We start from the raw sequence: 25,670 nt of genomic DNA on the forward strand, positions 1-25,670 counted from the left end.
TTAAATGCAGACCCTGATTACTTCAATTCATGAAGAACATTCCCCTTTTTGGATTCTCCGTTTTCTTCATAATTCAACATAACATGCGGTGAGTTACTGATATACAAATGATCGCCGTGTCTGTGAAGTATTCCTTTAAACAATTTGTTGTAACTTTTGAGTTTATGCACATGCTTCTGCTTTACATTCAAAATAAAACACAAACATCTGTCACTGAAATTAGACTTTAATAGACAAATAAATGTCACATCTTTATTTTTCATACAGCAGCAGCCCTCAAGTTTGATTTTTGTGTCCTTGCAGGACATTTTGTGTCTAAGAAACAGCTTGCCAATAACTGCAGACTTGGTGGAGCAGACTTGTGTGTTTACAAAGACCAGAAGGTCCCATTGGTTTAATTGAAAAAACACAACCGGGTCCATATTTACTGAGCTCCTGAGCGTATAGAGGCCCGATCGAGAGTCATTGCACAAGATTCCCTCGAGAAACTAATTCATCGTGACTTCAAAGAGCAAACTGATTCCAGATCAGTGCTGTCAAAATAGATAAATAGCAGCCCAAGACATTTCTCGTCTATCAGTAGAAACACACAGTTACATTTAAAGATATGAAGGTCAACCAGCACAGCTCGACACTCCTGATTTTTTTAACACAAGACAATTCTGATTTGTAAATGAATAAAACAGTAAAAGAAGGTGATATGTTCGATATACACTAGGTTGCTCTTTGATCATGTCAGAATACAGGCAGATGCATTTCTTTGGGAAAACTTCCAGTCCAGGTGACACTTCACACATGGATCTATAAAGGGCACCCCATCAGATAGAAAGTTGTGAATAAAGGCAATCCAACCCTGATCAGGAGCAGAGACAAGACAAACAGGAAACACTGGACGACTCTTCACTCATTACCGTGGGCAATAAGATCGTCATTTTTGCATTTGTGCATAAGTTAGATATGAACATCAAAGGTAGCACACATAAAATACTATTACAGGTACACACAGAGCTTAAATAGCATCGATAAAAATATATAGAATCTATCAAACTTTCTAGGGCCTTATTACAACCAGGTCTAAATGCATTAAAATGCACATCATGTCTGGATTTATATAAACAGAACGGACATATGGAAGAGCTACAGTAAGAACATAAGGTCATCAATAAATAACAGGAGGGGATGAGAGGTCACGGTGGTGGTAGAGGTGTGTGCATGTACGTATGTATCGCTGCATGCATGGGTGTGCTGTAATGTTTGTGTAGCTTCAATATATCCATGAATATACTGTACACTGGAGAGGCAGTGTGGTGCATTAATCTTGCTGGGGGTTTTATTAACAGCAGGGTCCAGTCAGCAGGATGCTGGAAATGTTTTCATGCCGTAGCGGTGGTGTACGGTGGAGGAGCCTGCTTGGGAGGGAGGCTGAGACTGTCATCATACGGAGGCAGCAGCACCTGGAGGTAAAGAGGAAAGAGCAGAAATAAAAGAATTTGGTTAGTATGAGTTGTCCTGTCACTTGACAGGCAGGTACAATTCAAAATAATCAGTGTCATAATAATGATAAATCTGTCAATGTCTGTTTTGGTTTAAGTTGCATGACATCACACTGGCTTCAGTGCAATTCCAAACAGAAGGAGAATTTAACAGTAAAACCTCTTGATTAAGTGAAATATCTATAGGCCAGGAAGAGTTTAAATGGCACAGAGACAATTATGGCTTCCTAAAAATAGTCTAAACACAAACTTTTAATCAAATATATTTATGCACCATGGCAGCGGTTTTTATACGACACATTTCATACACAGAGAGAATCAAATGGTGGACAGGAAGCACTTTAAGATAAAAAAAAAAAACAGAGTAAAATACATGATATTGCATTTAAAACAGCCCAAGTTAAGTTTTATTAGGTACAATAACAACATAAATGCTCTATGGACTGTATGGAAATTAATAGAGTGGGATGGTGGGGTCAGAGAAGAAGAAAGATGATGTGTTTTTTCTTTTTCAACCAACGGAGGGTTGTCTGAGTGCGTACATTTACATGCAAACTAATATTCCACTATTATTCTGAGTATGACAATATTCTGGATTTAATACGGGTCATGTAAACAGCATATTCTGTTTGGATATTCCAAATTAGAACGAGTGAAATGTGGGATATTCAAGAATTACTTGTTTACATAGGGTCTTTGGAATGTATACAGCATATTGACAATATGCTTATCAACTGGGGTTTTTACTGCAGTTTGCAACACACAGCCTCCTGCCTGTTTACGGCCGGCTCTGTGTGTTGTCAGGGATACATTGTACACAAACCAACTTACAAACAGTTTGCAAGGCAGGTGTAGAAATGCATATCCCAAAGAATTTCACATTTCTGTTTGGAAGGAGAAGCACACTTATGTTTAAACATAAAAAGACTTGGATATCAACAGGTTTTTGGATATGCACAGATATTGCAACGCCAACCTTTTCACGGAGGAATAAAAGACAGGGGCTGTGTTTGCACGGTTGAACAAGTCCATCACCAGTGAAAACATATTAAGCCCTCCTCCCCACCTTACTTTTGTTCCATAAAAACTAAAAGCAGCTTCACTTTACTTGGGTTTAATTCTTGGATGAGGAGACTAGTGTTTGAACAACTAGAGGTGAGTCAATTAATTGATTTTTGATTGAAGGAAAATTATTCTGCAACATTTTTCATAATGGGTCAATAGTTTAAGTCGTGCTTTAAGAAAAAAATTACCAAAAATTACAAATGACCAAAATGTACTGGTCACAGTTCTCAAATGTGAATATATGCTGGTTTTCTTAGTTAGTAGTTAGTAGTTAGTATTTTTCTGGACTTTTGTCAATCAAAAAGAGAAGGTTTAAATATGGACTTGGGCAGTTGGGAATTGTGATGGGATTTTCCCTCTTTTTGTGAGGCATTTCATAGACCAAAAGATTTATAAATTAACTGAAGAAATAATCACTAATGCAAAACAACAGCTAGTTGCAGCCTTATGACCATTCACATATGTTTCATGGGTTGATACTGAAGCAAATGAGCAGAAATGTATTTTGATTTGAAACCATGACTATCTGCAAGGCTGAAGCAGAGCAGTGAACAACTGTTTCAGAGCAAAAAGGGAAATGTAGTACACAGAGTGTCCTGAATAATGTGGGGGATGAATCGGATATAGGACACTATGCCATGTGACCAAAACAAATGCAGGTGTTGGCATCCAGATTTAGTTTTAAAGCAGTTCACAGACTCTCTAACTAGAGAGGGCAGACTTGCTTATTCATCCTCTGCTATTCATCATTCACACTCAAAGTAAGGATGTTTCTCTGTAGGTTTACACTCCCAAAAGCAATCATTTGTTTGTCGTTACCACTTTTCTCTGATGTGCCATGATAAACCTGTTCACGTCTTTACAACATTCAGAAGAAAGTCTTTTATTCAATCAAATGCACAAATCTAAGCTTCCTCTCTGCTCGTCTCTTTCTCAGGTAATCAACCAGGAAGCAAAGCTGAGACTGTGTGGAGTCAGAACATCTTCGGTGTGACTCAACACTCTGGTTTTGCTGTTGACACCATGGCTAACAGAAATGGAGGCTCTCTCAATGGTTCATTTGATTTCATATACAACAACAGCATGTGTCTGACCTGTGTCTCCCATGTTTTAAACAATGAGCCATTGAGGGTTTCAGCACACATGTGCAGACTCAGTCTTTCCTCAGTGAAGGTGAACCACCCTGATCTTTTGAGAATGACATGGACATTAAGTAATCAATATCCTTCAACAGCCTCTACTAGCGACTCCTACATGGATCAATGCCCCTTTGATCTGTAGTGGCCTGTACAGCAATTGATGGACACCCTCTCAAAACATGACAGACAAGAAGCTGGCTTTTGAGGGCAAAGATCAGAACAGTTGCCAGATAAATTGTTGGCATTGTACATTTCTGCAAACCATGTGTTACCTTTGTATGTTTCATACAAATCATATCAACATTTCTAAAGTGATGTAGTTCCAATTACATTAGCTTGTGCTAGCTAGCTACAACCAATGAAATCTAGTAGCCGCAGCCATCGGTTAGAAAATGCCTGATGTTTCACAAATGACTAGGAATTTTGAATTGTAAATGTGCCACTGCTATCACTGTAAACTGTGTATGTGCTCTGCATGACTAAAAAGACTGACAGGTGTAATTGACAGGTGTAGCAACAGTGATTACTGATTGCGGAGCTTAGCATACAGTTCAATCATCACCTGTTTTATAACGAGAAATTGATGTTCATTTTGTTCTGTGAGGCATTTAAAGGGTTACTTATTGCAGCTCCTTTATTGCCAAATGAAGCACCTGACTGTGGGTGTGAGTGTATGTGCAGGAATTTTGCTCATACGGGACGCATTAGTGGACCTTTGACCTAACTGCTGTGTAACTGATGCATAGTCATGCAAGCTGCTAACCAAAAGCCACAAACCTGCCTGTGGTCTGTGGGGAGCTCTAATTGAATATGTCAAGTTCTAATTGAAAAAGCATACCTGCAGAGGTGAGACTAATAAAGGGGCAGACCGCTGTTTTTCTGGCACTTTTCACTAATGATGTCAGAGAGTTAGAGAGTGGCCTCCTGTTCCTCTCTTTACAGCTCTGGTGTTTTATCCATCAGGAGTTTCTGTTTCGTAGAAGCCCTTAACATCACATAAAGCCACACGGTGTATAAAGCTGTCAAGTGTGGTGGATTGTTTCAAATTGTGTGGAATGTTACACTCAGAGGAGTCTTCAGACTGAGGAAGGGGTTTTTTATACTTGTAAAGCCCAACATACTGCAAGGTCAACAGCTCCTTGTGTGTTCATGATGAAAAATGTCCACAATAGTCAAAACAGTTCATTAGTGTTTCTACAGCCTACTTTTTCCTCTCCCTTCAGTCAAGATATAATCAGTTATAATAAGTGTGTGGGCAGTAGGGTAACAGCGGTCAGGGGGCCAGGCCTGAGCAACAGAACACCGACATGAGACCCAGACAGAGCTCACTTAACTGTACCACTTACTGTTACTACTGTGCCTCCTCCACCATTATAATGGCTTTGCCAGCAATGGAGCCACATCTCTCCATCCAAGTCTGTTCTTTCATCCATGTAAGCCTGTGTAAAACTACCTGCTGCGACAGCCCATCTTTATACTTCCTTCCTCCCCCAACATGATGGCTTTACAGTTGCCAGACTGGCCTACCTACGCAGACGATTAAAAGTGACTTGTGGTCTGGACTGAATAAGGTAATCATTTTTCTGCAGAAGTGGAATAAAACAGCAAATCGAGATATTCTTTTATGTTGGATCTCTAGATGACAATGAATGTAGGCATAAAGGATAGTTTAATGGACTATGAATTTGGTAACATATAGCACACGTGCACAGTGATGATATTTTTCTCACTCCTTGTCATGTCTACATTTTATTAATATCTGCAGACTTGTAAATCACTTGGTTTGCTAATCAGACATTTTAATCTGCTGTGGAAATATTTCTCTTACAGTTAACGCTGACAAAAGTATTTGTTCAGCTGTACACTGCATGTGAGGTAGGTCTGCAGTGCTGGTGTTAAAGCGAGAGTGCACAAAGACGTTTGTGACAGCTCATTGGAAAATGTGATTTACATTCACCATCCATGGTCTAACAGAAAAAAAATAGCAGAAGATGTTTTTCTACAGATTCCCTCAACTGTGGCCTGACCTACCAGAAAACTGAACAGCTAATCAGAGCTTAGCCCATGCTCTTCCATCTTCTGTTTAAAAGGTAAGTCTAGTCATATTCTCTTTGTTTCTTTTTATCAACAAAAACCAATTCCAACAAGATGTGATGCTACTACAAAGTGGTGCCAGTTCAACCAAAGATACAGTATGTCAATATACTGTTCCATGCTGTAGAGCTCCATTACTGTCCAAAATTGATTTCAAATCTTCAGTGAGCCACACTATTGCACATTGTGACATGTTCCCTCATTACTATTTAATTAATCCACCATTGAAACATTCCAAGACTTTACTCTGGTTTAAATCAATTTTGCGAAAAACTACAGTGCTGAGCTGGTATTAGAAACCATTGAGCCTTGAATGAATCTGTATACTTTCTTTTTTTTTTTTTTTTTTTTTTTTTAAAGATTCACATTGTTTCACTAAAACACAACAGGCTTAGGGCCAGAGGGAAAGTATTGAGAGACAGACTGGTTTCTGTCTTTTCACAGGATTTGTTGACACAGAAAAATACAGCACATGATATCCCCATACTTATGTGATATGTGTCTTAATGTATAATACAGTTCATTGGAGGTGTCTTACCGTGGTGTCATTGGTCGTGACATAGAGCAGAACTTCAGAAGAACCCCGGCCGCTCACATATCTGTAGCAGTTCCACACACATGCTATCAGGTAGGCCTGATATCAGAAAGAACACAATCACAGATTAGAAGCTTTAACTGCATGACATCAACATCATCTGCTATTTAGCAAAAATCAGAAAGTAGGGTTATGGTAGGTGATATGTATGGTTGTTAGCCAAACTAGAAGCATGGCTGTATGAATGGCAATGTTGGTCTGTTCACAACTTTGGTCAAAACTCAAATATCTCAAAAAACATTTTAAAGCTGTAGTTGATAAAAAAACCTTTTTCTCATATTTTCTGAAACTGTCACTATATCCTGACAGTAGCATATAAGACAGAAAGTCCATAATGAGTCATGCTCCATCTAAAGGCATTGGCAAAAAAACACCACACCTGAACAAAAACAACCAATCAGAGCCAAGGAGTCTCTAACGCAGCTGCAAATCATGTCAATCACTGCTTGTGAACTGCTATCAAACTGTCAAACTAGGCAGCGCTGATCAAATATTAATCGAGATTCTGTTATAGCATTGCCTATTTCACACCTCAAATGTTTTCAGAAACATATTTTAGTGTACTGTTTAGGTGTAAAATGAGAAAGTTTGTGACCCGGCAGCCATGTTCAAAACTGAGCACCGCCGACGGGCTGGAGCAAACTTTCACATTTCAAAGCTAAACAGTACACTAAAATGTGTTTCTGAAAACATCTGTCTCATGTGGATGGAGTGACAGTGTCAGCCAATATGACAAAATGTTAGTTTTATAAAAGTTACCCACGATATATTTAATGTGTAGCCATGAAATATTGTACAGACACACACAAATATAGCCTCACAGAGCTGCTAACATTGAGCGCGTTTACATGCACACTAATAAACCGATCATTATCTGATTTCTGGAGTTACCTGATTATTCAAGTGGTCATGTAAACAGCATAATCCGATAGGCTTTATCAGATAAAAGCCATTATCTGATTATGAGAAATCAGATAAACACACCTAGCTTTTTCCCCAATAGTCAGATTATTCGGTGCATGTATACCCTTTAATCTGGTTTCTTTCGGGTTTTGCTATTTTATACTCCCACTCCACTACATTTTAGAGGGAAATATTGTACTTTCTACTCCACTACGTTAATCTGACAGCTTTTGTTTCCTTTCAGATAAAGATTTTACATAAAATAATATATTTTTATATTCTCAGTGTTTAAATTGTCACTTTTATTTTATCTTACTTATATGTTATGCACTTTGTGTGACAAGTTTATATACAATACACTTGTATATTGCACTTTGCAGTACTTTTACTCCGAATCTACCCAAAGTATGTAAAATTGGCTCCACATTGATAAACTACACATTAGAATGCTCTCACATGTATTTGTTAATGATAAAAACAAACAGTACTGTAAGAATATAAGCTGTCAGCATGATGAGTGCTTTATTTTGCAAATATATGACTTGCGTACTTTTCGAGGTTTTTCAAGGATATGAGTACCTACTGTAACAGGAAGTTTGAGTTTTATATCATGTACTTGGGGAGAAATCCAACTGAAGGACTGAATCATGTAAACCAGGTTTTTCTGATTATCAGATTATTGAAGTGCACGTAAACGCATCAAATCGGATTATTACCATTACCTGATTATTCCCAGTTATCTGATTATTGTGCACATGTAGCCGTGCTCATTGTTGTAGACTCTTAATCTTTTTATAATTTCGTTTTGTTGTAGTGAAGCCCGCAAGTTTTAAAACAGTGTTGTGGTTTCAGCTTTTCCTCATTATTATGTAACATTTCATTTCATCCCTTGAGGAAAGTTGTGGTGTAAGTGTTACATTTTTGTCCCATATTTTATTTTTGCACACAGACAGACACAGCTGGCGCCATGACAACATACACATCATGTCTCATAGTGAAAAAGTGGATGTAATAAAAGTATGTTATTCAAAGAAACTCTCACTAACACTGAGAATAACTCACATAACATACAGATGATAGTAATCCAATCACCTGCTTGTTGAATTCAGACTGTTTTCAGATTCTATTTGAGGGCTATTCATCGCTTTAGAGTATTAAAAACAAGTTCCTGTTGTTCTCCGTCATTCAGGAATCATCTACCTCTCAGCAGGCAGCTTGCTACTGCAACTCTTCAGCCAAACACAACACCATCTGCTAAATCCATCCACTAGCACAAACCCAAAGCCAGACTGAGCTTTCTAACTTCTATAATAACCCAATTAAGAAGTCACTTTAATGCTCTGGCAGCTAGGTTATTTTAACAGCCTCCATGGAAACCTGCAGAGATCCTTTTTCAGCAAGAGATCACTCAATTTAGCTTCTATTCCACTGCAAATGGCAGTGTGATAATGACACTGACTGTGCAAAGCAAATTATTCCATCACTCAGAAATGACTTCACACAACTACTGATCCAAATACAGATTCTGAGGAAACTACATAAGGGTTTCCGATAAAAATCCCCTTACTTATGACAGTCCAAACCATATTATTAACTGTTTAGTAGCAGTTTGTCTTATAATCTCAGACTTAACATTAGTTATTACAGAATATGTTTTTGGTTGTTAGCAGAGTTGCAGCGTAACCACAACAACATATCTGACAGCTTAATAGATCTGTCATTACACAATACAAACCCAAAACAAATTAACAAGCCTAAGAGTCTACAAATGAATGAAATGAAAAAAAGTATGATGTCTGAATTCCATTTAGCTGCTTTAGTCCCGGTGTTGTGCAAGATGGCTTACTGTCACACAATCATGGCTTACTGGGACACTTAAATAAAACAGAGCCACCATTACTGTCACTTGTAACTGGGCATAATGCCTTTTTTCACTATAATAAGTCAAAGCTGTCTGCTGTAAAAAAAAAAAGGCTTATTGGACAGCATCTGCTGTGAGATGCATGACTCTTGCCAAAAACCTTCCAGGATGATTTGAAATGAAATCCGATGGGGCTCCCAAAACATAAAAAACTTATCTTTAAAAGAAAAATCATAACATTTTATACATTCCTCAGAACTGGTGAAAGCAAATCCACCAGTCATCATAAAATCACATCTGGGCAGAAAGTTACATAAAAAGCAGCTGCCTGTGTCACAAGCATGCATAACACATCTTTTCTGCTGTAAGATAATGTGTTATGCTGCAAATATAAGCCTGGCAGCCCTGCAAAGAACTTTAAGTGCTGCTACATGTATGGAGAAGATTATGTAAATTAAAGGGACAGTTCACCTGAAAATCAAAAATACATATTTTTACTCTTACCTGCAGTGCTGTTTGTCAGTCTAGATTGTTTAGGTGTAAGTTGCCAATTGCTGGAGATATCAGCTACAGAGATGTCTGCCTTCTCCTTAATTAAAGGGACTAGATGACACTCAGCTTGTGGTGCTCAAAGGGCAAAAAACATACATTTGAAAAACGTTCTCTTTCCAGAAATCATGACCCAGTTACTTAAGATCATTCACAGACCTTGTTGTGAGCAGTTTCGTTTTCTTTGTGTAGAACTACACCTGCCGACCATATCACTGGGCAGAAGGAAGTGTATCTATTTCTGGACAAGAGGCTCGTGCTCGTGACAGCACGAGATGTACACATAAATGTTGTCCTCCTTAGTTGAGCTGTAACATTTGCTAGCTCAGTGGTGCTAGGTGAGCTAGCAGGAGGGGGCTATTTAGTTTGGTAGAAAGAAATTAGTTCCTATGAAACTGTTCACAACATAATCTGTGGATCATCTTGAGTAACAGGGTCATGATTTCTGGAGAGAGACATTGCTGTTCAGTTTTTCAAATGTATTTTTTGGCACTTTGAGCACCACAACCTGAGTGCCATCTAGTTTCACTATACTGGAGACAAGGGAAGCATCTCTACAGTCGATATCTCCAACCCTCGGCAACTCATACCAAAACAATCCACACTGATAGACAGCACTACAGGTAAGATGAAAAATATGATTGATTTGATTTTTGGTTCAAAGGCCCCTTTGAGGTAAGACAACATTACCTTGAAGCCGAGAATAGAGCCGATGAAGAGCAGCACGATGAAGACCAAGCAGACATTACTGAGAGCAGCGATCTCCTCTTTGTAAGGGAAGTTATCAGGCTGTACGGGAGTCAAAAAAACAAAACCAGCAGAGGGATCATTTGAGGTTAAATGAGCACCGGTCTTAAGATAGTAAAAGCATCTGTAGTTGTACATTAATAACTACTGACATGTTAAATGAGTAATGCCAAGTTAAAAGCTTACACAAATCGTGAAATTTGTAAACCACAAAGAAGTCAATATTGTGCTGTTAGATATCACTGACTTCACTTTTAAGATGAAAACACTCAAGATTTCTCACCAGTTGCTGCAAGTAATCCTGTATCGTGTTTGGGTAAACCACAATGCTGACAGCGACCAGGGTGTTGAGAGCAAAGTCAAATATCTGGTAGCAGAAAAATGGGATGATCCAGGCGGCACGCAGCTGAAACAGAGATATGTCTTTTAGGTTTATAGGTTAGGCTGATGAGGTGAATCTGAGAGCAGAGAAACATGCTGAGCTCTTTAACCAACACTGTGGACACACTGTAAATCAGAGCTTGAACTGGGTCGCAGGGAGATTACAGTGTGTTTACAATAAAATCTAATGAATCATTTGTTTACCTTGTATGCACCATATGTTGCCATCCCACATATAAGTATCATCAGCAGAGAGATCGCCGAGGCAATGCACATGTCTGTAGCAGAGAGAGGTGTAGTTAAAAGCCAGTGAGAGTCTGTGTGAGGTCATTTTGGTTGAGGCACATTCAATTCCAAATCAGATTTATGAAAATGTTCACAACATCATGTTCAGCTGATCTACCGAAAACAAATTCTGTACAGACGAGCTGCATCTGTCAGCCACACAAGGAATTAACATCTACTCTGTCATTTGCTCCATGTCAGCTTGACCTCATCAAGTCTACATAACACAACTAATCATTCTGTTACATAAGGACAGCAGCAGGCAAAACCAAAATATAGTACAAGTGGCACTACTGGGGAAAACAGTGAATTTAATTTAACATTTCTCCGTCCTGTGACTCGCTTAAATACAATACCAGATATCTATTATAAAATGACAATACATATTTTGTAGCTCTGAGTCACAGGATGAATCACATTTGCTCATAAAAGGGCTTTAAAGTGTTGCGAGAGGCAATATAACACTTCTTTTTCAGAGTCTAATTTAGGTGAGCGTCAAAAGGCAGACAGAATCAGGTGTCTGGAAAATCAAAAACCAGTGATTAAAAATGCCATTAATAGAGGAAACTGTGACAAGCCAAGTTTTTTTTTTTATAGAAACAAGCTGTAAACACAACTCTGTGATATAAATATATCAACTTTTAAGTTGATATGTTAGCTTAATAAATAACCGATCAGCCAAAACATTAAAACCATTGGTGGGTGAAGTGAATAACATTGATGGTCTTGTTACAGTGCAATGTTCTGCTGGGAAACCTTGGGTCCTGGCATTCATGCTCCACCCACCCGAACACCGTTGCAGACAAAATAAACCCCCTCACTGTCCCACAGATGTTTGATCAGATGGGATCTGGGGAATGTGGAGGCCAGGTTGATACCTTGAGCTCTTTGTCACGTTCCTCGCACCATTCCTGAGCAGTTTTTGTGGTGTGGTGTGGCGTATTGTCCTGCTGGGGGGGCCACAGCTACTGGGGAGTGCTGTTGTGCCTGGTCTGGGGGGTGCCCGGGGGGGTGCCTGGTCTGCACTGGTGTTTAAGTGGGTGGAGCATGTCAGGTGGCATCCACACGAATGTCAGAACACCAACATTTCCCAACAGAACATTGCATTCACTTCACCTGTCAGTGGTTTTAATGTTTTGGCTCATCAGTGTATCGTCAACTAGTTAAAAGTTGTCTATTTAGACATTGTTTGGATTTAATGTGGCCATTTGGTGAATGCAAGTCCAATATGCCCTTTTCTTTTAGCTCTGTTTTTGGTTTCCACCAAGTCCTGAGGGAAGGGAGTCATCCCTATGTTCTTAGGGTCCTATGTCTCTTAATATTATATTTATTATTATAAAAGATTGGTAAGGGCAAGCTTCACAGTTCAAACTGCAAATGAACAAAGGGATATTGACATTTTAAATGTAGTTTGAATGGTAAAAATCCGTTCAGCCACTGTAGCTATATCAATATCTAAAGTGAAGAAATTTTGCCCAGAAGTATGGGCATATGTTTCAAGGAGTGTAACATCAGTAGACTATAAGCTTGGGTGGATAATTTCAACATATTGACCCAGGGAAATGTACATTGAACATATGACCCGAGGGAAAACATTGTTGATAAGTCTCCTTAAGGAGACATATTTAGAGGATACTGAGCTGGGAAACATCGCACCTGAGAACATAAACACACCTTTATCTGGCTGCGAAGTGCTGCTCTGTGTTCATCAGCTAGTTGCTAACTTTGTCTGTTTGTCATTTGGTGCTGGACAGGTATTATTCAGTGTTTTTTAGAGCTATTCCACTAAAAAATTACCTGTCTGTCCCTGCCGAAAACAACCCTATGAGAGTGGTAAGGGATTAGCCTAGCTTAGTATAAAGACTGGAAGTGTAGGGAAACAGCTAGCTTAACACATTAAATGTCATTTCAAGATGACACAAAGACAATGTTAAAACATTATTTGAAATTTAAGGAGAGTTGTGTGCTGTACCTACTTCCTGGCAAACACGGGTGTTCATTAGTTAGCTTTAGAAATGTTGATAAGTGTATTTCTGGAAAGAAACATGATGCTAACTGTCCAGTCTTTATGCTAGCTAAGCTAAACTAAGCTAAGCTAAGCTCAGCTAATCACCTCTTGACTCCAGTATCAATCTTTTCATCTACCTCAGCATGAACATATTTGCCAAAATGTCATACTATTTAATTAGAAAAGTTCAGTTACTGTGACATGGTGTGAGAAATCCATCATTTTGTCCCTTTAGTGTTCATTATCTAGAACAATTTTTGAGGAATATGTTAAAATAGAAATAGCAGAGCACTGTTCATTGCCTGATGGATTTGCTGTTTCGTCTATCTCACAGCTTGATGTCCTGTTTTGAAGATTTGATGCCCTAAATAGCTGCTGTGCAGGCTTTGATGCTGTATTGAATTATATTTTGAGCCAGTGCCTCAAAAATAATGACTAGTGCCTCTGTCAACAAAAAGCACAGTCTCAAACACACGCTGAGTTATTTGGCTGAAAAAGCAACTACAAGGTCGAGGGTCTCTTTCAGCTGATTTTCTGATTCATTATTCAGTGGAATTAGCGGCATATTTACGACCCATATGGAGTGGCAGAAGGGTAAAAATTCAAAAAACACAAAACTGTCACCATAGTCACATCTGATCATTTGACAGTGCTAAAATAACTGAGCAACATAACAGCGTTCTTATTATGAACAGAAGTCATTTTTCTGGCTGAGAGTGTCCTAACGCCCAACCTGCAGTAATGGATCATAGGACACCCTAATCCCTTGGAAGTGGGACAATACAGTCATTCCCAAACAGAGGCTACCAGCAGCATGTGCTGTGGCCCACCTCCAGTCAGACTGTTCCAGTGTGCACCTGGTCTGTTAAGAAGGCTTTTCAAAGTGCTTGGCACAGATGGACATTAGGCTTGCATGTCTGTGGCTTTGGGTGTTTGATTTAGAGAGAAGTGCTGACCTTTGTCTAGACAAATGTGTGAGGTCCCTCTAATAACACAATAAATCATCCTATTAGTCAGCTGACAACCCTACTGAGGGTGTCACTCCGCGCAAGCCCAGATTAAGTCATCTGTCACAGTCAGTTGTTTTGAGATCTACTTTCAGGTAGAACATTAGAAACAGTGGCCTGCTGGGCTACTTACTGGCGTCATCCATGACATCCAGGTCATTAGCCAACTCAGCGCTGGTCAGGTGGTACTGCTCAGGATCACTGAGCGCTGTGAGCAGGATGAGTAACACCACGGCATTGATGAGCTTAGGGACAGAGAACATATGGGTAGATAAAGGCAACAATATGGGCAGACAGGTGGGGGGCAATATGGGCAGGTGATAGTAGAACATTGCAAAAGGGCAGATGCTGAATATAGATTTCAAAATGCTCATGAGCTGCAGAGCAACAAACCCCAAATAATTACAGCTCATCCTCAAGATAGTTTAGCTATGTTAAATTACATAACTACAGTAAAAGCTCTAAGTTCAGGCACATACATGAGCTTTGTATTGGTCTGTCAGGCACAACTCATTATGCATATGACTCATACATCCCCATTGATCAGGTGAATGTCATGGAAAATTCTCTGCAGTCAATAGGCAGCCTGACACAAAACCTGCTACCTGAAGAGGCCAAGTGCTAATTTATTCATAGGGAGCAGAGAGAGGATTTTTCCACATGTGGTGTTTGGTTCAGTCAACCCTCCCCTGCACAACAGAGGCATGCGTTCAAGAGAAGAAATCTTACACTGACAGCTAAATAGCACAGAAAAGAGGGTACTTATATTTCCATACTTTAATTCAGTAAAATAATTCTGAGTTATTTCTTATCTAAAACATTCACGGTCTTTAATATAATCATGTCTAGTATCAATGATGTAGAGGAGAATAACCATTAATAATTGAATGGCACATTTAATAACACAAAACAGAGGGTTCATGTATTTTCATCTTTTGATTCAGTTTGTTCACATCAGAAAGGTTTCCAATATCATTTACAGTCATGTATAGAATCAGTGACGTAGAGGAGGATAAACGCACCAAAAACTGAGTGACTATTGCCCATTTTTACACAGAACACTCCCTCTACAAAAATGCATTATTAATTTAGAGTATAACAAAATAACACACTCTAAGGTTTGCTAGGATATGTTTTATAAAGAGGAGAATAATTCAATCTTTTTCTTAAATTAAGTGAGAATATGGGTTTCATTAATAATGGAATACACTCTAAAACCCAGCAGTATCATGAAAATCAGCACACAGTATGAATGGTTTGTGACGAGGTCATGTTTTCCCTGATGGTCTGTTTCTGGATGTCTACATGGAGGCAGTGAGTGACAGGCGATAGGCGGTGCTCACCATGTACCAGACCCCCAGGATGATGGTTCCTGTGCGGACATGGCAGCATAGACAGCAGCTTGTGGAGTACCAGCGGTCCCACGGGGAGATCATCATCTTCTCTGCTTGTCTGATCACAGCTGCGCGAGCATTTAAAAACGATATCGGTGTTAGTTCAAGATAAAAACAGCCCCGCGGTCCTGTCAGCGTCTGCGAACAGTCGGTCCTCGGTAGAGACTGACGTGCTGGATCCTTCTGCCTCTGACCTGTCCGTTACTTATTATTACCGTGAGCAGATTAACGGAGCGGAGCGGAGAGTGTCAAGCTCGCGTCAGGGGAAATACGACTTCCGGTTTCAAAATAAATCACAGACAATTAATTTGTGTTGACAGCTTTAGTATGGTGTATGACAACATTTCAAGGGCAAAGTTTTAGGCGAAATTACCTTTCATTCTTGTCAGTATTATTTATCCCTTTAACGTCCACACTAAATTAATTTGCATTTTTTTAATTGAGTCAATAAAAACGTTTATCATTAATAAATAATGTTTATTTTAGTATTTTTTTTATTGTTTGTTTTTCCTAGACCCCATAGTTTTTCAAATATAGGCCTCTACCAACTGGTTAAGAGGTCACGTCATGGTCATTTTAAGACAGAAAGGAAAGAAAACATTACAAACTATGTACTGTACATAAATCTATTTGTTACCATGATACTGGTAACATTACCAGTAGTTATTATTACCACGTATTTATTCTACATGTTTACCATCAAAGCATTCTGAAAACACTCCAGAAATGGCGAGAATTAATACTGATATTTCTTTTATCAAATATAAGACTTTTATTTTTTGTATTATGTTAAATCTGTTCAGTAAGACCCCTGAAACTATATAACTAATATTTTGTGACAGGGCAGTATCAGTGTCCCAATAAACTGAGTTTCTTAATTTCTTTTTGACAATTCTAAGCATTGAAGAATATTGTTGTCATGAAAACAAAGCAACAAAATCCTTTTCAAACCAAGTGCATCTCAGTCAGCACAAATGATTTAACTGTTAGTGATAGTCCGAAGGCACTATATTTACACTGACCTACAGAGCTGTATACAGTGAAAAGTCTAGAAGTTTGACACTACGCTATTACTTTGAAGATGAATCCCCCTACTTCTGGTCTTATTCTGGTGATCTTGACACAGCTGAGTAAAGGCGCAGTTAGTGGACCTGCTGATGATAAACACCGGAGCTGTGACAGACTGGATAGGATCAAATCCGATGATGTAACCCGTCATTTCCAGAAAGTTATAGAGGAGAAGCTTAACTTAAAATACTTTAATCTAGAAATGACATGTTGTGTTTTATACCACAATGTGGCATTGTTTCCTCCCTTAGGAAACACTCCACTGCCCAAAATGCCCACTGCTGAGGGCATTTTGCATCTCCCCCAGCATTCCCAATCTTTGAGTCCAAATATTAAGCACTTTTCCTGTCAGGTTTCCTATACAACTCTCTTGTGTTGTAGGCCGACTATTTACTTTGTAAAGGTTAGCCTGCAGGCCTGAGGCTTCATCATGACAGCTCACAAGGATGCTGTTTCATTCATCATTACATGGTGGGTTACTGACCTAAACTATAATTATTATTGGTATTTGTGTTCAATTTTGCCAAAATAAGCATATATTATTGAGCTAGGGCCAAAAAAAACATGTTTTTTAAGGTCTCATTGACCTTGACCTTTGATCACCAAAATCTAATGAAGTCACCACTGAGTCCGAGTGAACGTTTGTACCAAATCTGAGGAAATCCCTGTAAGGTGTTCCTGAGATACTGCATTCACAAGTATGGGGCGAAGGTACGTATGCAAAAGGACGTACGGACAGCCCAAAAACACGATGCTCCTGGCCACAGCTAATGCCAGTGCAGAGGCCTAAAAACTGCAATATAGAGAAGCCCAAATATAGAAAAACTGGCCTTTATTTAGTCTTTTTACATATGGCTTTAGCTTTTCTTTTATTAGAAACAGGTTTTACAAAAGGTTCTGAAGACTTTCGAATCAACCACAGGTGGAAAATCATGAAGAGGCTCCTGACACTGCAATGGTACATCTATGATCAGAGGCTCCCAGACGGCTCTGGCCACAAAGCAGTCACAGATAGTAAAAACAGCAAGGAAACAGTTGTCTCGAAACACCGCAGTACAACATCAGACAAGGGACAAACCGGATGGATTGAGTCAACTGAAATGTTGTAGTCACAGATAAGAATGCAAAAATACAGAGCAGACATGATTCCCTTTTCTGCACCTCAAGATGCTCATGTCTCGTTTATGTCACAAATGTTTACACCCTATTGAGCCATTGTCGTGAATTGAACATTTGATCTCTCCGCTCTTTTTCGACCAGCAGCGCTAACTGTACCATCGTGACTTACAAATGTAAGAGCAAAATAAAAGACTGCAGAAGCAAAGGCCAGTGCAACAATATGGCCCAGTGTTGAGAGACCTGAAGCATGTTGACCGTTTTCATTCTCTACACAGTAAACTCCAGTCGTTAGCCACCACAACATCAAGTTTCTAAACATGATCAGTATTTTCTACGTCTAATTACTACAATACAGCTCTTTCAATCAGTTATTTGATTCAGTGGAATTAGAAGACAGAGTCAAGAGTATCAAATGCATACTTAAAAATCATTAACACCGCATTACATTAGATTGCACTGCATCTAGGTTCAGTTTTCAACAATCCATCGACTGACACTCGACGTGTATAAAAGTTGTTTCATTTTCCAGACTGGTTTGAAGGTTTAAGTCCATCGTGGAGACCTTAGTTCAAAGTTCTTGTCACAAAAGGTGTTGCATAAACAGGATATGAAGTCTTTTGCATACAGAGGTCTGCAGAGGGGACTCGGTCTCATGTCTCTCTCCTCGCCTTCTTCTTCTTCGCAGGCTTGGGCGCTTGGCTCTCCTCAGGTTTTTCTGCAGAAACAAAAAGGGAAAGGGAGATGAGTCACACAAATCTCAACTTGTGATTCACACGGTTTTAGACATTCCCAAGATTTCACAAATGTTGAAGAGGCAGTTTTGAGTCACGTATCCATTTGGTTCACTACTGAGAAAATATTTGCCTTCTGTTCTTACCATCATATCTCAAAAGGGTCAATCTAATATGATGACTCACTGAGTGATGCTCAGAAATCAGTGATACAAAGAAAGAATTATTGAACATGGCCATTTAGGAACATCATGGCAATATGAGCCATGACTGATAAAGAGAGATCCATGTTTTTAAAAATAAAAAACAGAAACTTAATTAGGGTCTGAACTGAAAATGAAAGCTGGTGGGAGCTGGGAAGGGCATTTAAATATGACTGACCTGACATCTGATAGTAATATTTCTCAAGCCTCAGTCACTTCCTCTACTTCAATAAATCACAAACCAACACAACCTGTCTGCCTGAGATCTCTAGCAACAAGGAGGGGGTCCCCATTATAATCTCTTACTAAGGTTTAAATGTGCTTACTTTGTTGTGTTGGAGCAGACAGGTTGTTCTGCTTGGCAGCGGGCTCTCCATCAGTTGGCTTCTGTGGCACTTGTGTGACAGGGGGTTTCTGGGATATGTTGTCCTTCACTGGTTGCTCCACTCTCGCCTGTAAGAAAAGGGAAACATGGTTGGTCTTGATCGGCAAGAGAAGGAATGAAGCCGTTAAAATCCATAATCCCAGTGCACTTACAAAATACTGCACATGATAAATTTACATGTACATGAATAATCTTGAAAGTAATTTGACTGATGACCAGTTTTAGATACACAATTTCCAGTATTCACACCCCTTGAACTTTTTAACGTTAACTATGACAGAACAGGAACATTTCTGCAGAAAAATGTAGTTTAGATGATCTGCTCTGGTGTCAGATATTATCACCACTGACCTCGACAGCAGCTGCTTTGACAGGCTGGACGGCAGCAGTGTTCTCCTGAACAGGTGGCTGCTTCTTTACGGCTGCAGGTGCCGCCTCCTTCTCTGGCTCCTCGCCCTTTGGAGGACACAAGGACACAAGCCAAGTTGACATCAAACTGTGCAGTGAATTCAAAGTAAACTTTAGAAATGTCAAAGACTGATCGTGAGGGGCAAGAGAATAAACAAGCCTCCTGAATGTCAAACAGAAAAAACATCTTACAGAAAAATTTAAAGATGATTAGTCATACTACATTCAGGCTTTCTTGTTATTTTTACAATTGCTTAAGTCACATCTATGTTTGCACTCTGTGTGTGTGTGTGTGTGTGTGTGTGCATGTATTCTCACTAGCAGTTACCTGGCCAGCCGCTCCTCCCTCATCAGCAGCCTTCTTCTTCTTCTTTTTCTTCTTCTTAGTTTTAGCTGCTCCATCAGCAGCACTCTCTCCCTTATCCTTCTCATCTTCATCATCATCCTGACAAACACACATGGACAAAACATAACTAAGATAAAAAAAACAACAACATACACATAAGCACCACCTCCGTGGTAAAGTCTATTTTATATTACTCTATTTAAATAATTTATAATGTGTGTCTTCATATCTAGAGCATGTAGTGCAGGATTTGAAAACATTTTACTCTGGTGCCATCTGGTGGTAGTACAAAGAACAGCACTGACAAAAAGAAATGCATCCTCTCAGTCCTGAGAGGTGGTATAATCCATCACAACTAAAGGACACACCGGTGTGGGAGTCCTGTGGGTGTGCAGGGGTTGCAATGTTCTTTAACTAAAGAACAAAAACACGACAAAGGCTGCGTGTGTACCCAGTCTATTGTGTTGAGTCACTACTATGATCAGCAGAGACACAGTCAGAGGGAAGAACCAGGACAGCTGCCCTGGGGCCTGCACCCAGAGGAGTCATTAATTACTGGGTTGTTATTTTTAAAACTTCCAGGTTAGTCCCATAATGCTGAGGCCACATTCACACTAATAAGTTTTCATTAAAACAGCATTTCAAAATGAAAATGATTCTTGTACACGTGTTCTTGCACCATTTCAAAAATATTCTCCTTCCATTCTAACGCCTGAAAACGCATATCACATGACCATCCATGTTCACTGGCCATGTCGGTGTAAATGGGAAGCAGATAGTTTACTCTGCAATTGGTTGCTTAGCTACAGAAAATACTACGGAGATGGTAAAAAGTCAGACCACAGATTTATTTGTTTGGACTGACAACAAGACGAAATTGTTACTAAAAGTAACACAGGAGTGTAAGGAGGCCAAGGCAGTGGAAAATATATTGAGAGTCGCTGCAATGCAAACATGGAGATATATTAGACTGGTATCTGGAGCACTGTCTATCAACAGAGGAAGCCATAACAACTGGAAAGGAATACCCAAACAAAAAGGATGAAATCACAAAAGGTATGTGGGCCTTGTGACTGATAAGACAGTTTAGGAGACTGATAAGGAGTTTCCAAACTAAAACAAGGTCAGCAGCATTTTCAAAGGTCTCTGTTTTAGGGGTTTGAAATGCAGTCCAGTAGTGTGGATGCTAGGCACATAAGTAACGATAGTTGTGCTTTTTAAAATGAAAACATATTAGTGTGTACGTAGCCTTAGTTTTGTCCCATGTCTGGGCACACTTACAGCTGCTCCAATCAGCAGATTAACCTTGGCGGGCTCAGGGAGGGGCTGCTCCAGAGCAGGAGGGGGCTCAGGTGTGGGCTCTTCATAGTTGCCCCAGGCTACAGCAGGGGCGTCCCAGTCAGAGGCGGGGTCAGCAGAACTACCATCTGAGAAACACAAAGATTGTCAGAAAACAGAAGTGTAAAAGGAGTATCACAACATACAGAAGCTAAATATATTATCCTTACTGAGTCCAGACCACTCGTCGTCCACTCTGGGCTTATTGAGCCAGGTCAGATCGCTCACAGGCTGGGGATCTACAAAGAACACAAGAACAATAACTCAATCTGCCATTCACAAAGGATGCTTTGGGAAACAGTGCCATCTAGGGGTGTGAGCCAGGTTAAACCACCACATGTTGCATCACCAATGTACTGTATACTTACCAGCAGTACCAACACCCAGTCCGCCTAAAGACACCAGATTTCTCTCTGTTGGTGGCATCCCCCTTTCAATCACAGTCCACGACTCTAAAACATACACATTACACAGACGTTATGATGTCACTGTCCAACACAATTAACTTATCAATCAGTGGATGAGTGTGTTGATGAGAACTGCTTAAGTTTTGTTTTGATTGAAATAACTGTTCCCTGACACTATGCAGACCTGTCAAGCATTTCTGTGGCACCAAATAAGAACCAAGAGTTTTGAGTCAAGCTTGGCGTTGTCTTACACATAAACAATTGATCCCAGTCACCTAGACATACAGTGAGGTATTAAGCTTATTAATTAAACACTGGTATTGGATTGGTATTCAATATCAGCTGATTCCCAAAGCTTAGGTATTAATATCAGGCCTGAAAAAGTCGGATCGGTGCATCCCTAGTAATCAGATTGTTGTCTCAACTGTTGTTTCTATGGTCTTTGAACCTCAGATACGTTTTAAATATATTGTTTTACAAGTTTTATTACAACAGTAACTAAGAAACAGACTTTTATGTGGATCGGTCACATCTGCTGATACTTGATCCATTTATTGAGGCTGATATTAACTACATTTATATCTGCTGACACAGCAGCTGATATAGAGGTTCAAGCAGTCCACTGCTTCATGGAATGTCATAAAGCTTTTACACTAACACACAAAGGGTTCAGCAACTAAGTAGTTCAAGTGGTAAAACATTTTTACCATCAATTTCCCCTCTCCACAGTGATGCTGGTTCTCTACTGGTTGTCCAGGGGCCCGTCTTCGGAGCAGCGGTGGGAGCAGGAACCTTTACAGCTATGTCAGTCACAGCAGCAGCCGCCACCGCTACCGCTTCACTGCTGTTAACTAATGCCAAGAGAGAAACTTGATCATCAGCCGAAATAAACACAGATCAGGTTGACGACACATCTAATATGGGAATTCCCACTGAAGCATGTGAACTTTTGTTGATCAAAGATTTTACATAAATGTGATATCAGTGCTGGCGGTGTCTTCTGAACTGAAGTGGGTGAAGCTTTTGTCTGAACTGATAATTACCTTGAGATACAACAGCCTCAACCTTCTCTGCCTTCACTTTTGTGGATTCTCCTGAAAAGTATTAAAAAGGTCATTAAATGTTAAGTTAAGTATCCATGGGAGCCTATTAGTGAGTGGAGCGCACACACAAACACTTCAGCTGAAACACTTTAGGGAAAACTCACTCTGGGAGTCGGCTAAATTCCCCTCATGCCTGTATTTATAGTGGATACTGTCAACAAGAGACCAACCAAACTAAACAACAGAAAAATTTCTCGCTAGGTGCAATATAATACTGTTTATCCAAGATGGCCTGGACAGTTTGTGCTTTGCCTGAAAGTATACAAGTAAAAAAACTAAACAATCTTGCAAGCTCCTTCCCCCTTCCTAATTTTAAACCTCTCAAAAGAAGTAAATCACAGCCTAATTTAAACATATATATGGCTTTTAGAGTTCTGTCTGTTAAGAGCCACCTTTTTTCTTCTTCTGGCCAGTAGATGTGGGGGCTGCAGGGGCCTTGGGCTGCTCTGGGGGAGCGCTCACAGGTGTGTCCCCTCCTCCAGGACTGGCTGAGCCATCACTGGAACTCTTGTCCTTCTTGCGTTGTTCACGCTTCTCCTTGTTGCTGACCTTGGTCTCCCATGTGCCTGACAAAGACCATTATTTGCAGCATGGAATTAGTTGCAAAATACTGAGAGGTTTCATTATGGGATTAGTGAGGAAATATGGTATGGATTAGGCAGGGCAGGATAAAAGATTAGATGCAAAGACTACTCAAATGCACACTAAATGTATTTTGCTGGGGAAAAAATTCTAAGGCAGGTCCTATTCTACAACAATATGCCTGGTATGAATCAAGTTTTTCTTAACCAAGGCCACATTCAAATTCATTTAAAAATGTACAGAAGTTAGTCATTCCCTATGTGATGATCTGGTTACTGAAAACTGTAGCTTACTATAAACAAAAATGAACAGAAACAGGTCTACTCAAATAAGTGATTTGATACCCAGACATCACTTTGTAATTCATAATATTTCACCTTCTTCTGGTTCTTTGCCATCTGCAGTCACTGTCTTGGTCTCCTTTACAGACTGTTTGGCCTTCTTCTTGGACTTCTTCAACTAGGAGAAACAAAATAGTGGGCATAAAGTAGCAAAGAAAGACAAAATGACATATGGGGTTATGAGACAGGGGGCTACAGTGGAGTTTCTATTAACACAAACGATTTAACCTCCAGGAACAGCAACTGGGCAGGCGGCCCCAGGCTAACCACGGGCAGTCAATCAAATCAGCACACTCAAGCCACATCTATTTATAAGTGAAACTACATCCACTGTCCGAGACTCCCTAAATATGTTACATGTCCTTTTTGTAAACACTATTTCCATCTCTTCGTGTAGGCACAAGTACATCTTCTGACTCCATCACCCTTAGGGCCACAGTTTGTGTTACTTTGTGTTAACCAGAGGGTGGCATTAGATGAAAGGCTGCACCTTGTGCTGCCCTAAGCCAGGAGCCATCCTCCAGGATTTTGCTGCATCTGCAGGTTAAAAACTGTAACCTAACACTGGCAGCTGGTCTGGTTACATCATTGCAGGGTGACAGTGAGAAAAGGTGGCGTTTTCTCAACAGCTTCAGATTGAAGAGAACCCCCCCAAAATGATGGTGTAACTTACAAGCTATGGCAGCAAAGTGGAAACATTTATATAAACATAATCGGGGCACATCCATCACACTGGACAAATCACGATGTTCAGGTGACATCACCATGTCGTTATGTGTGTGGCATATGTATTTTGTGAAGCAAATTACCTCTGCAGCCTTCTCAGCCTTGACTTCTGGTGGGGGCGGCTGGTGATGTGGCACTATCTCTTCCGACACTATGGCTTCTTCCTGTGGTTCAGCAACAGCTCTCCCATTTGGCTGGGCTTTCTGGAATACACATGTGAAGAAAAAATGTAGAGGGGCATGACAATTTTCAGCTATATTCCTTTCAAGCAATTAAATGTAACACTATCCAAGGCTAGCATAGCCAGGCGGGGACTAGCATGATGCTAGCTAGGGTTTTGGCCATGATATGAGATTCAACTGTCACTGTGGTGTTAGCTTGACAGCTAGCCTTGCTAACGACACCGCTATCAAGTTATGAAAGGGTGTAGACTGGTTTTCATCTTTTTGTTACGTGCCTTTTCTGCTTTCTTCTTCTTTTTCTTCGGTTCCTCGGATTTGACAGGTTTATTGACACCCCGCTTTACTTCAATGCCGTCGTCCACAGGGCTGACAGCGGGTCGTTTCTTGAAGAGAGCCCGGCAGGCTGAGGCCCACAGAGCGACCATCAGCACCAGCCCGGTACATGCCGCTAAGAGGATCACCCATGGCGGAATAAGCTCAGGCTTCAGTCCCAAATCCACGCCGAGTTCGGTACGCAGTAGCCCAAGACCTTTGGACAACAGTTCATTCAGACGATTTGTAAGCAGTCTGACCTGCTGAGAGGCCGCGTCCTGCCACTGCTCCATTTGTATTGTTTTTCAAACAACAGACCGATTAGTCACGCTTTGCTTGCCGCTATTAGCTGCGCTAGCCTGCAGTGCTAGCTAAAAATAACGGAACGACTTCGACATGATGGAAGACAATAAATTCATCCCCTCCTCCGCCAGCAACATGGGCCCAGCCAGACCGCCAGCTAGCTAGCTAAATCTGGTTGTGGCTGCGGTTAGAAACTGAGTTAGCTAACTAGCCAGCAAGCTAGCTGATATCATCGTAAGATAATATGCCTCCGTTAGCTGACCACCACAATGTGACCGCGAGCGAAGCAGGTTCACCTCATATGGCTCCGTTTTGACTGGAGGAGAAGCGTTGCCTTCGCTGTCGCTTGTAAAGTTGCGTTTCCAGGTTGAAGATCGCGACCGTGTATCCTAACAGAATATTGTCCAAAAAGCTAGTTCAGATAGAAAAAAAATGTTTTTGTAGCTAACGCTATGTGGAAGAAAACATATTTAGAATGTATTTCAAGTAGCAATCTGGAAGAGATTATGTTTAAGATATATAATTGCTGTACTGTCATTTGCCAACATTTGTTGTATTATATTTGCTATAAGTGGCTGACAAAATGCCCTGGCCC

At 40.2% G+C, this 25,670-nt stretch overlaps 2 protein-coding genes across 2 annotated transcripts; both read right to left on the bottom strand.

The window, feature by feature from the left end:
• Positions 1 to 219: 219 nt before the first annotated feature.
• Positions 220 to 16,214, bottom strand: LOC126391731 (lysosomal-associated transmembrane protein 4B-like). The gene is made up of 7 exons (XM_050046649.1): positions 15,471 to 16,214; positions 14,261 to 14,372; positions 11,032 to 11,105; positions 10,730 to 10,852; positions 10,390 to 10,488; positions 6,330 to 6,425; positions 220 to 1,454 (listed from the first exon to the last, which is right to left on the bottom strand). The coding sequence occupies exons 1-7, from the start codon at positions 15,564 to 15,566 to the stop codon at positions 1,374 to 1,376; spliced, it is 681 nt and encodes a 226-aa protein (XP_049902606.1). The 5' UTR covers positions 15,567 to 16,214; the 3' UTR covers positions 220 to 1,373.
• A 1,190-nt stretch (positions 16,215 to 17,404) lies between these two features.
• On the bottom strand, positions 17,405 to 25,382 carry LOC126391725 (protein LYRIC-like). The gene is made up of 13 exons (XM_050046639.1): positions 24,736 to 25,382; positions 24,362 to 24,481; positions 23,589 to 23,670; positions 23,022 to 23,195; positions 22,570 to 22,620; positions 22,234 to 22,377; positions 21,488 to 21,571; positions 21,290 to 21,358; positions 21,063 to 21,208; positions 19,764 to 19,880; positions 19,379 to 19,483; positions 18,969 to 19,095; positions 17,405 to 18,423 (listed from the first exon to the last, which is right to left on the bottom strand). Exons 1-13 carry the CDS (start codon positions 25,063 to 25,065, stop codon positions 18,359 to 18,361), a joined length of 1,614 nt encoding a protein of 537 aa, XP_049902596.1. The 5' UTR covers positions 25,066 to 25,382; the 3' UTR covers positions 17,405 to 18,358.
• Between the last annotated feature and the right edge of the window lie 288 nt (positions 25,383 to 25,670).

This window comes from Epinephelus moara, chromosome 6, assembly GCF_006386435.1.
Source record: "Epinephelus moara isolate mb chromosome 6, YSFRI_EMoa_1.0, whole genome shotgun sequence".
NCBI classification, from domain to species: Eukaryota; Metazoa; Chordata; class Actinopteri; order Perciformes; family Serranidae; genus Epinephelus; species Epinephelus moara.

What these genes read in the sequence shown, in the direction of transcription:
- LOC126391731 (XM_050046649.1), bottom strand. Translation starts at nt 15,566, where the DNA reads ATGATGATCTCCCCGTGGGACCGCTGGTACTCCACAAGCTGCTGTCTA. An exon ending in GGATGTCATGGATGACGCCA is followed by an intron (nt 11,106 to 14,260) that starts GTAAGTAGCCCA and finishes TCTCTGCTACAG; the next exon opens with ACATGTGCATTGCCTCGGCG. An exon ending in CAACATATGGTGCATACAAG is followed by an intron (nt 10,853 to 11,031) that starts GTAAACAAATGA and finishes TCTCTGTTTCAG; the next exon opens with CTGCGTGCCGCCTGGATCAT.
- LOC126391725 (XM_050046639.1), bottom strand. Translation starts at nt 25,065, where the DNA reads ATGGAGCAGTGGCAGGACGCGGCCTCTCAGCAGGTCAGACTGCTTACA. An exon ending in TGGCAAAGAACCAGAAGAAG is followed by an intron (nt 23,196 to 23,588) that starts GTGAAATATTAT and finishes GGTCTTTGTCAG; the next exon opens with GCACATGGGAGACCAAGGTC. An exon ending in TGGCCAGAAGAAGAAAAAAG is followed by an intron (nt 22,621 to 23,021) that starts GTGGCTCTTAAC and finishes AATACTTTTCAG; the next exon opens with GAGAATCCACAAAAGTGAAG.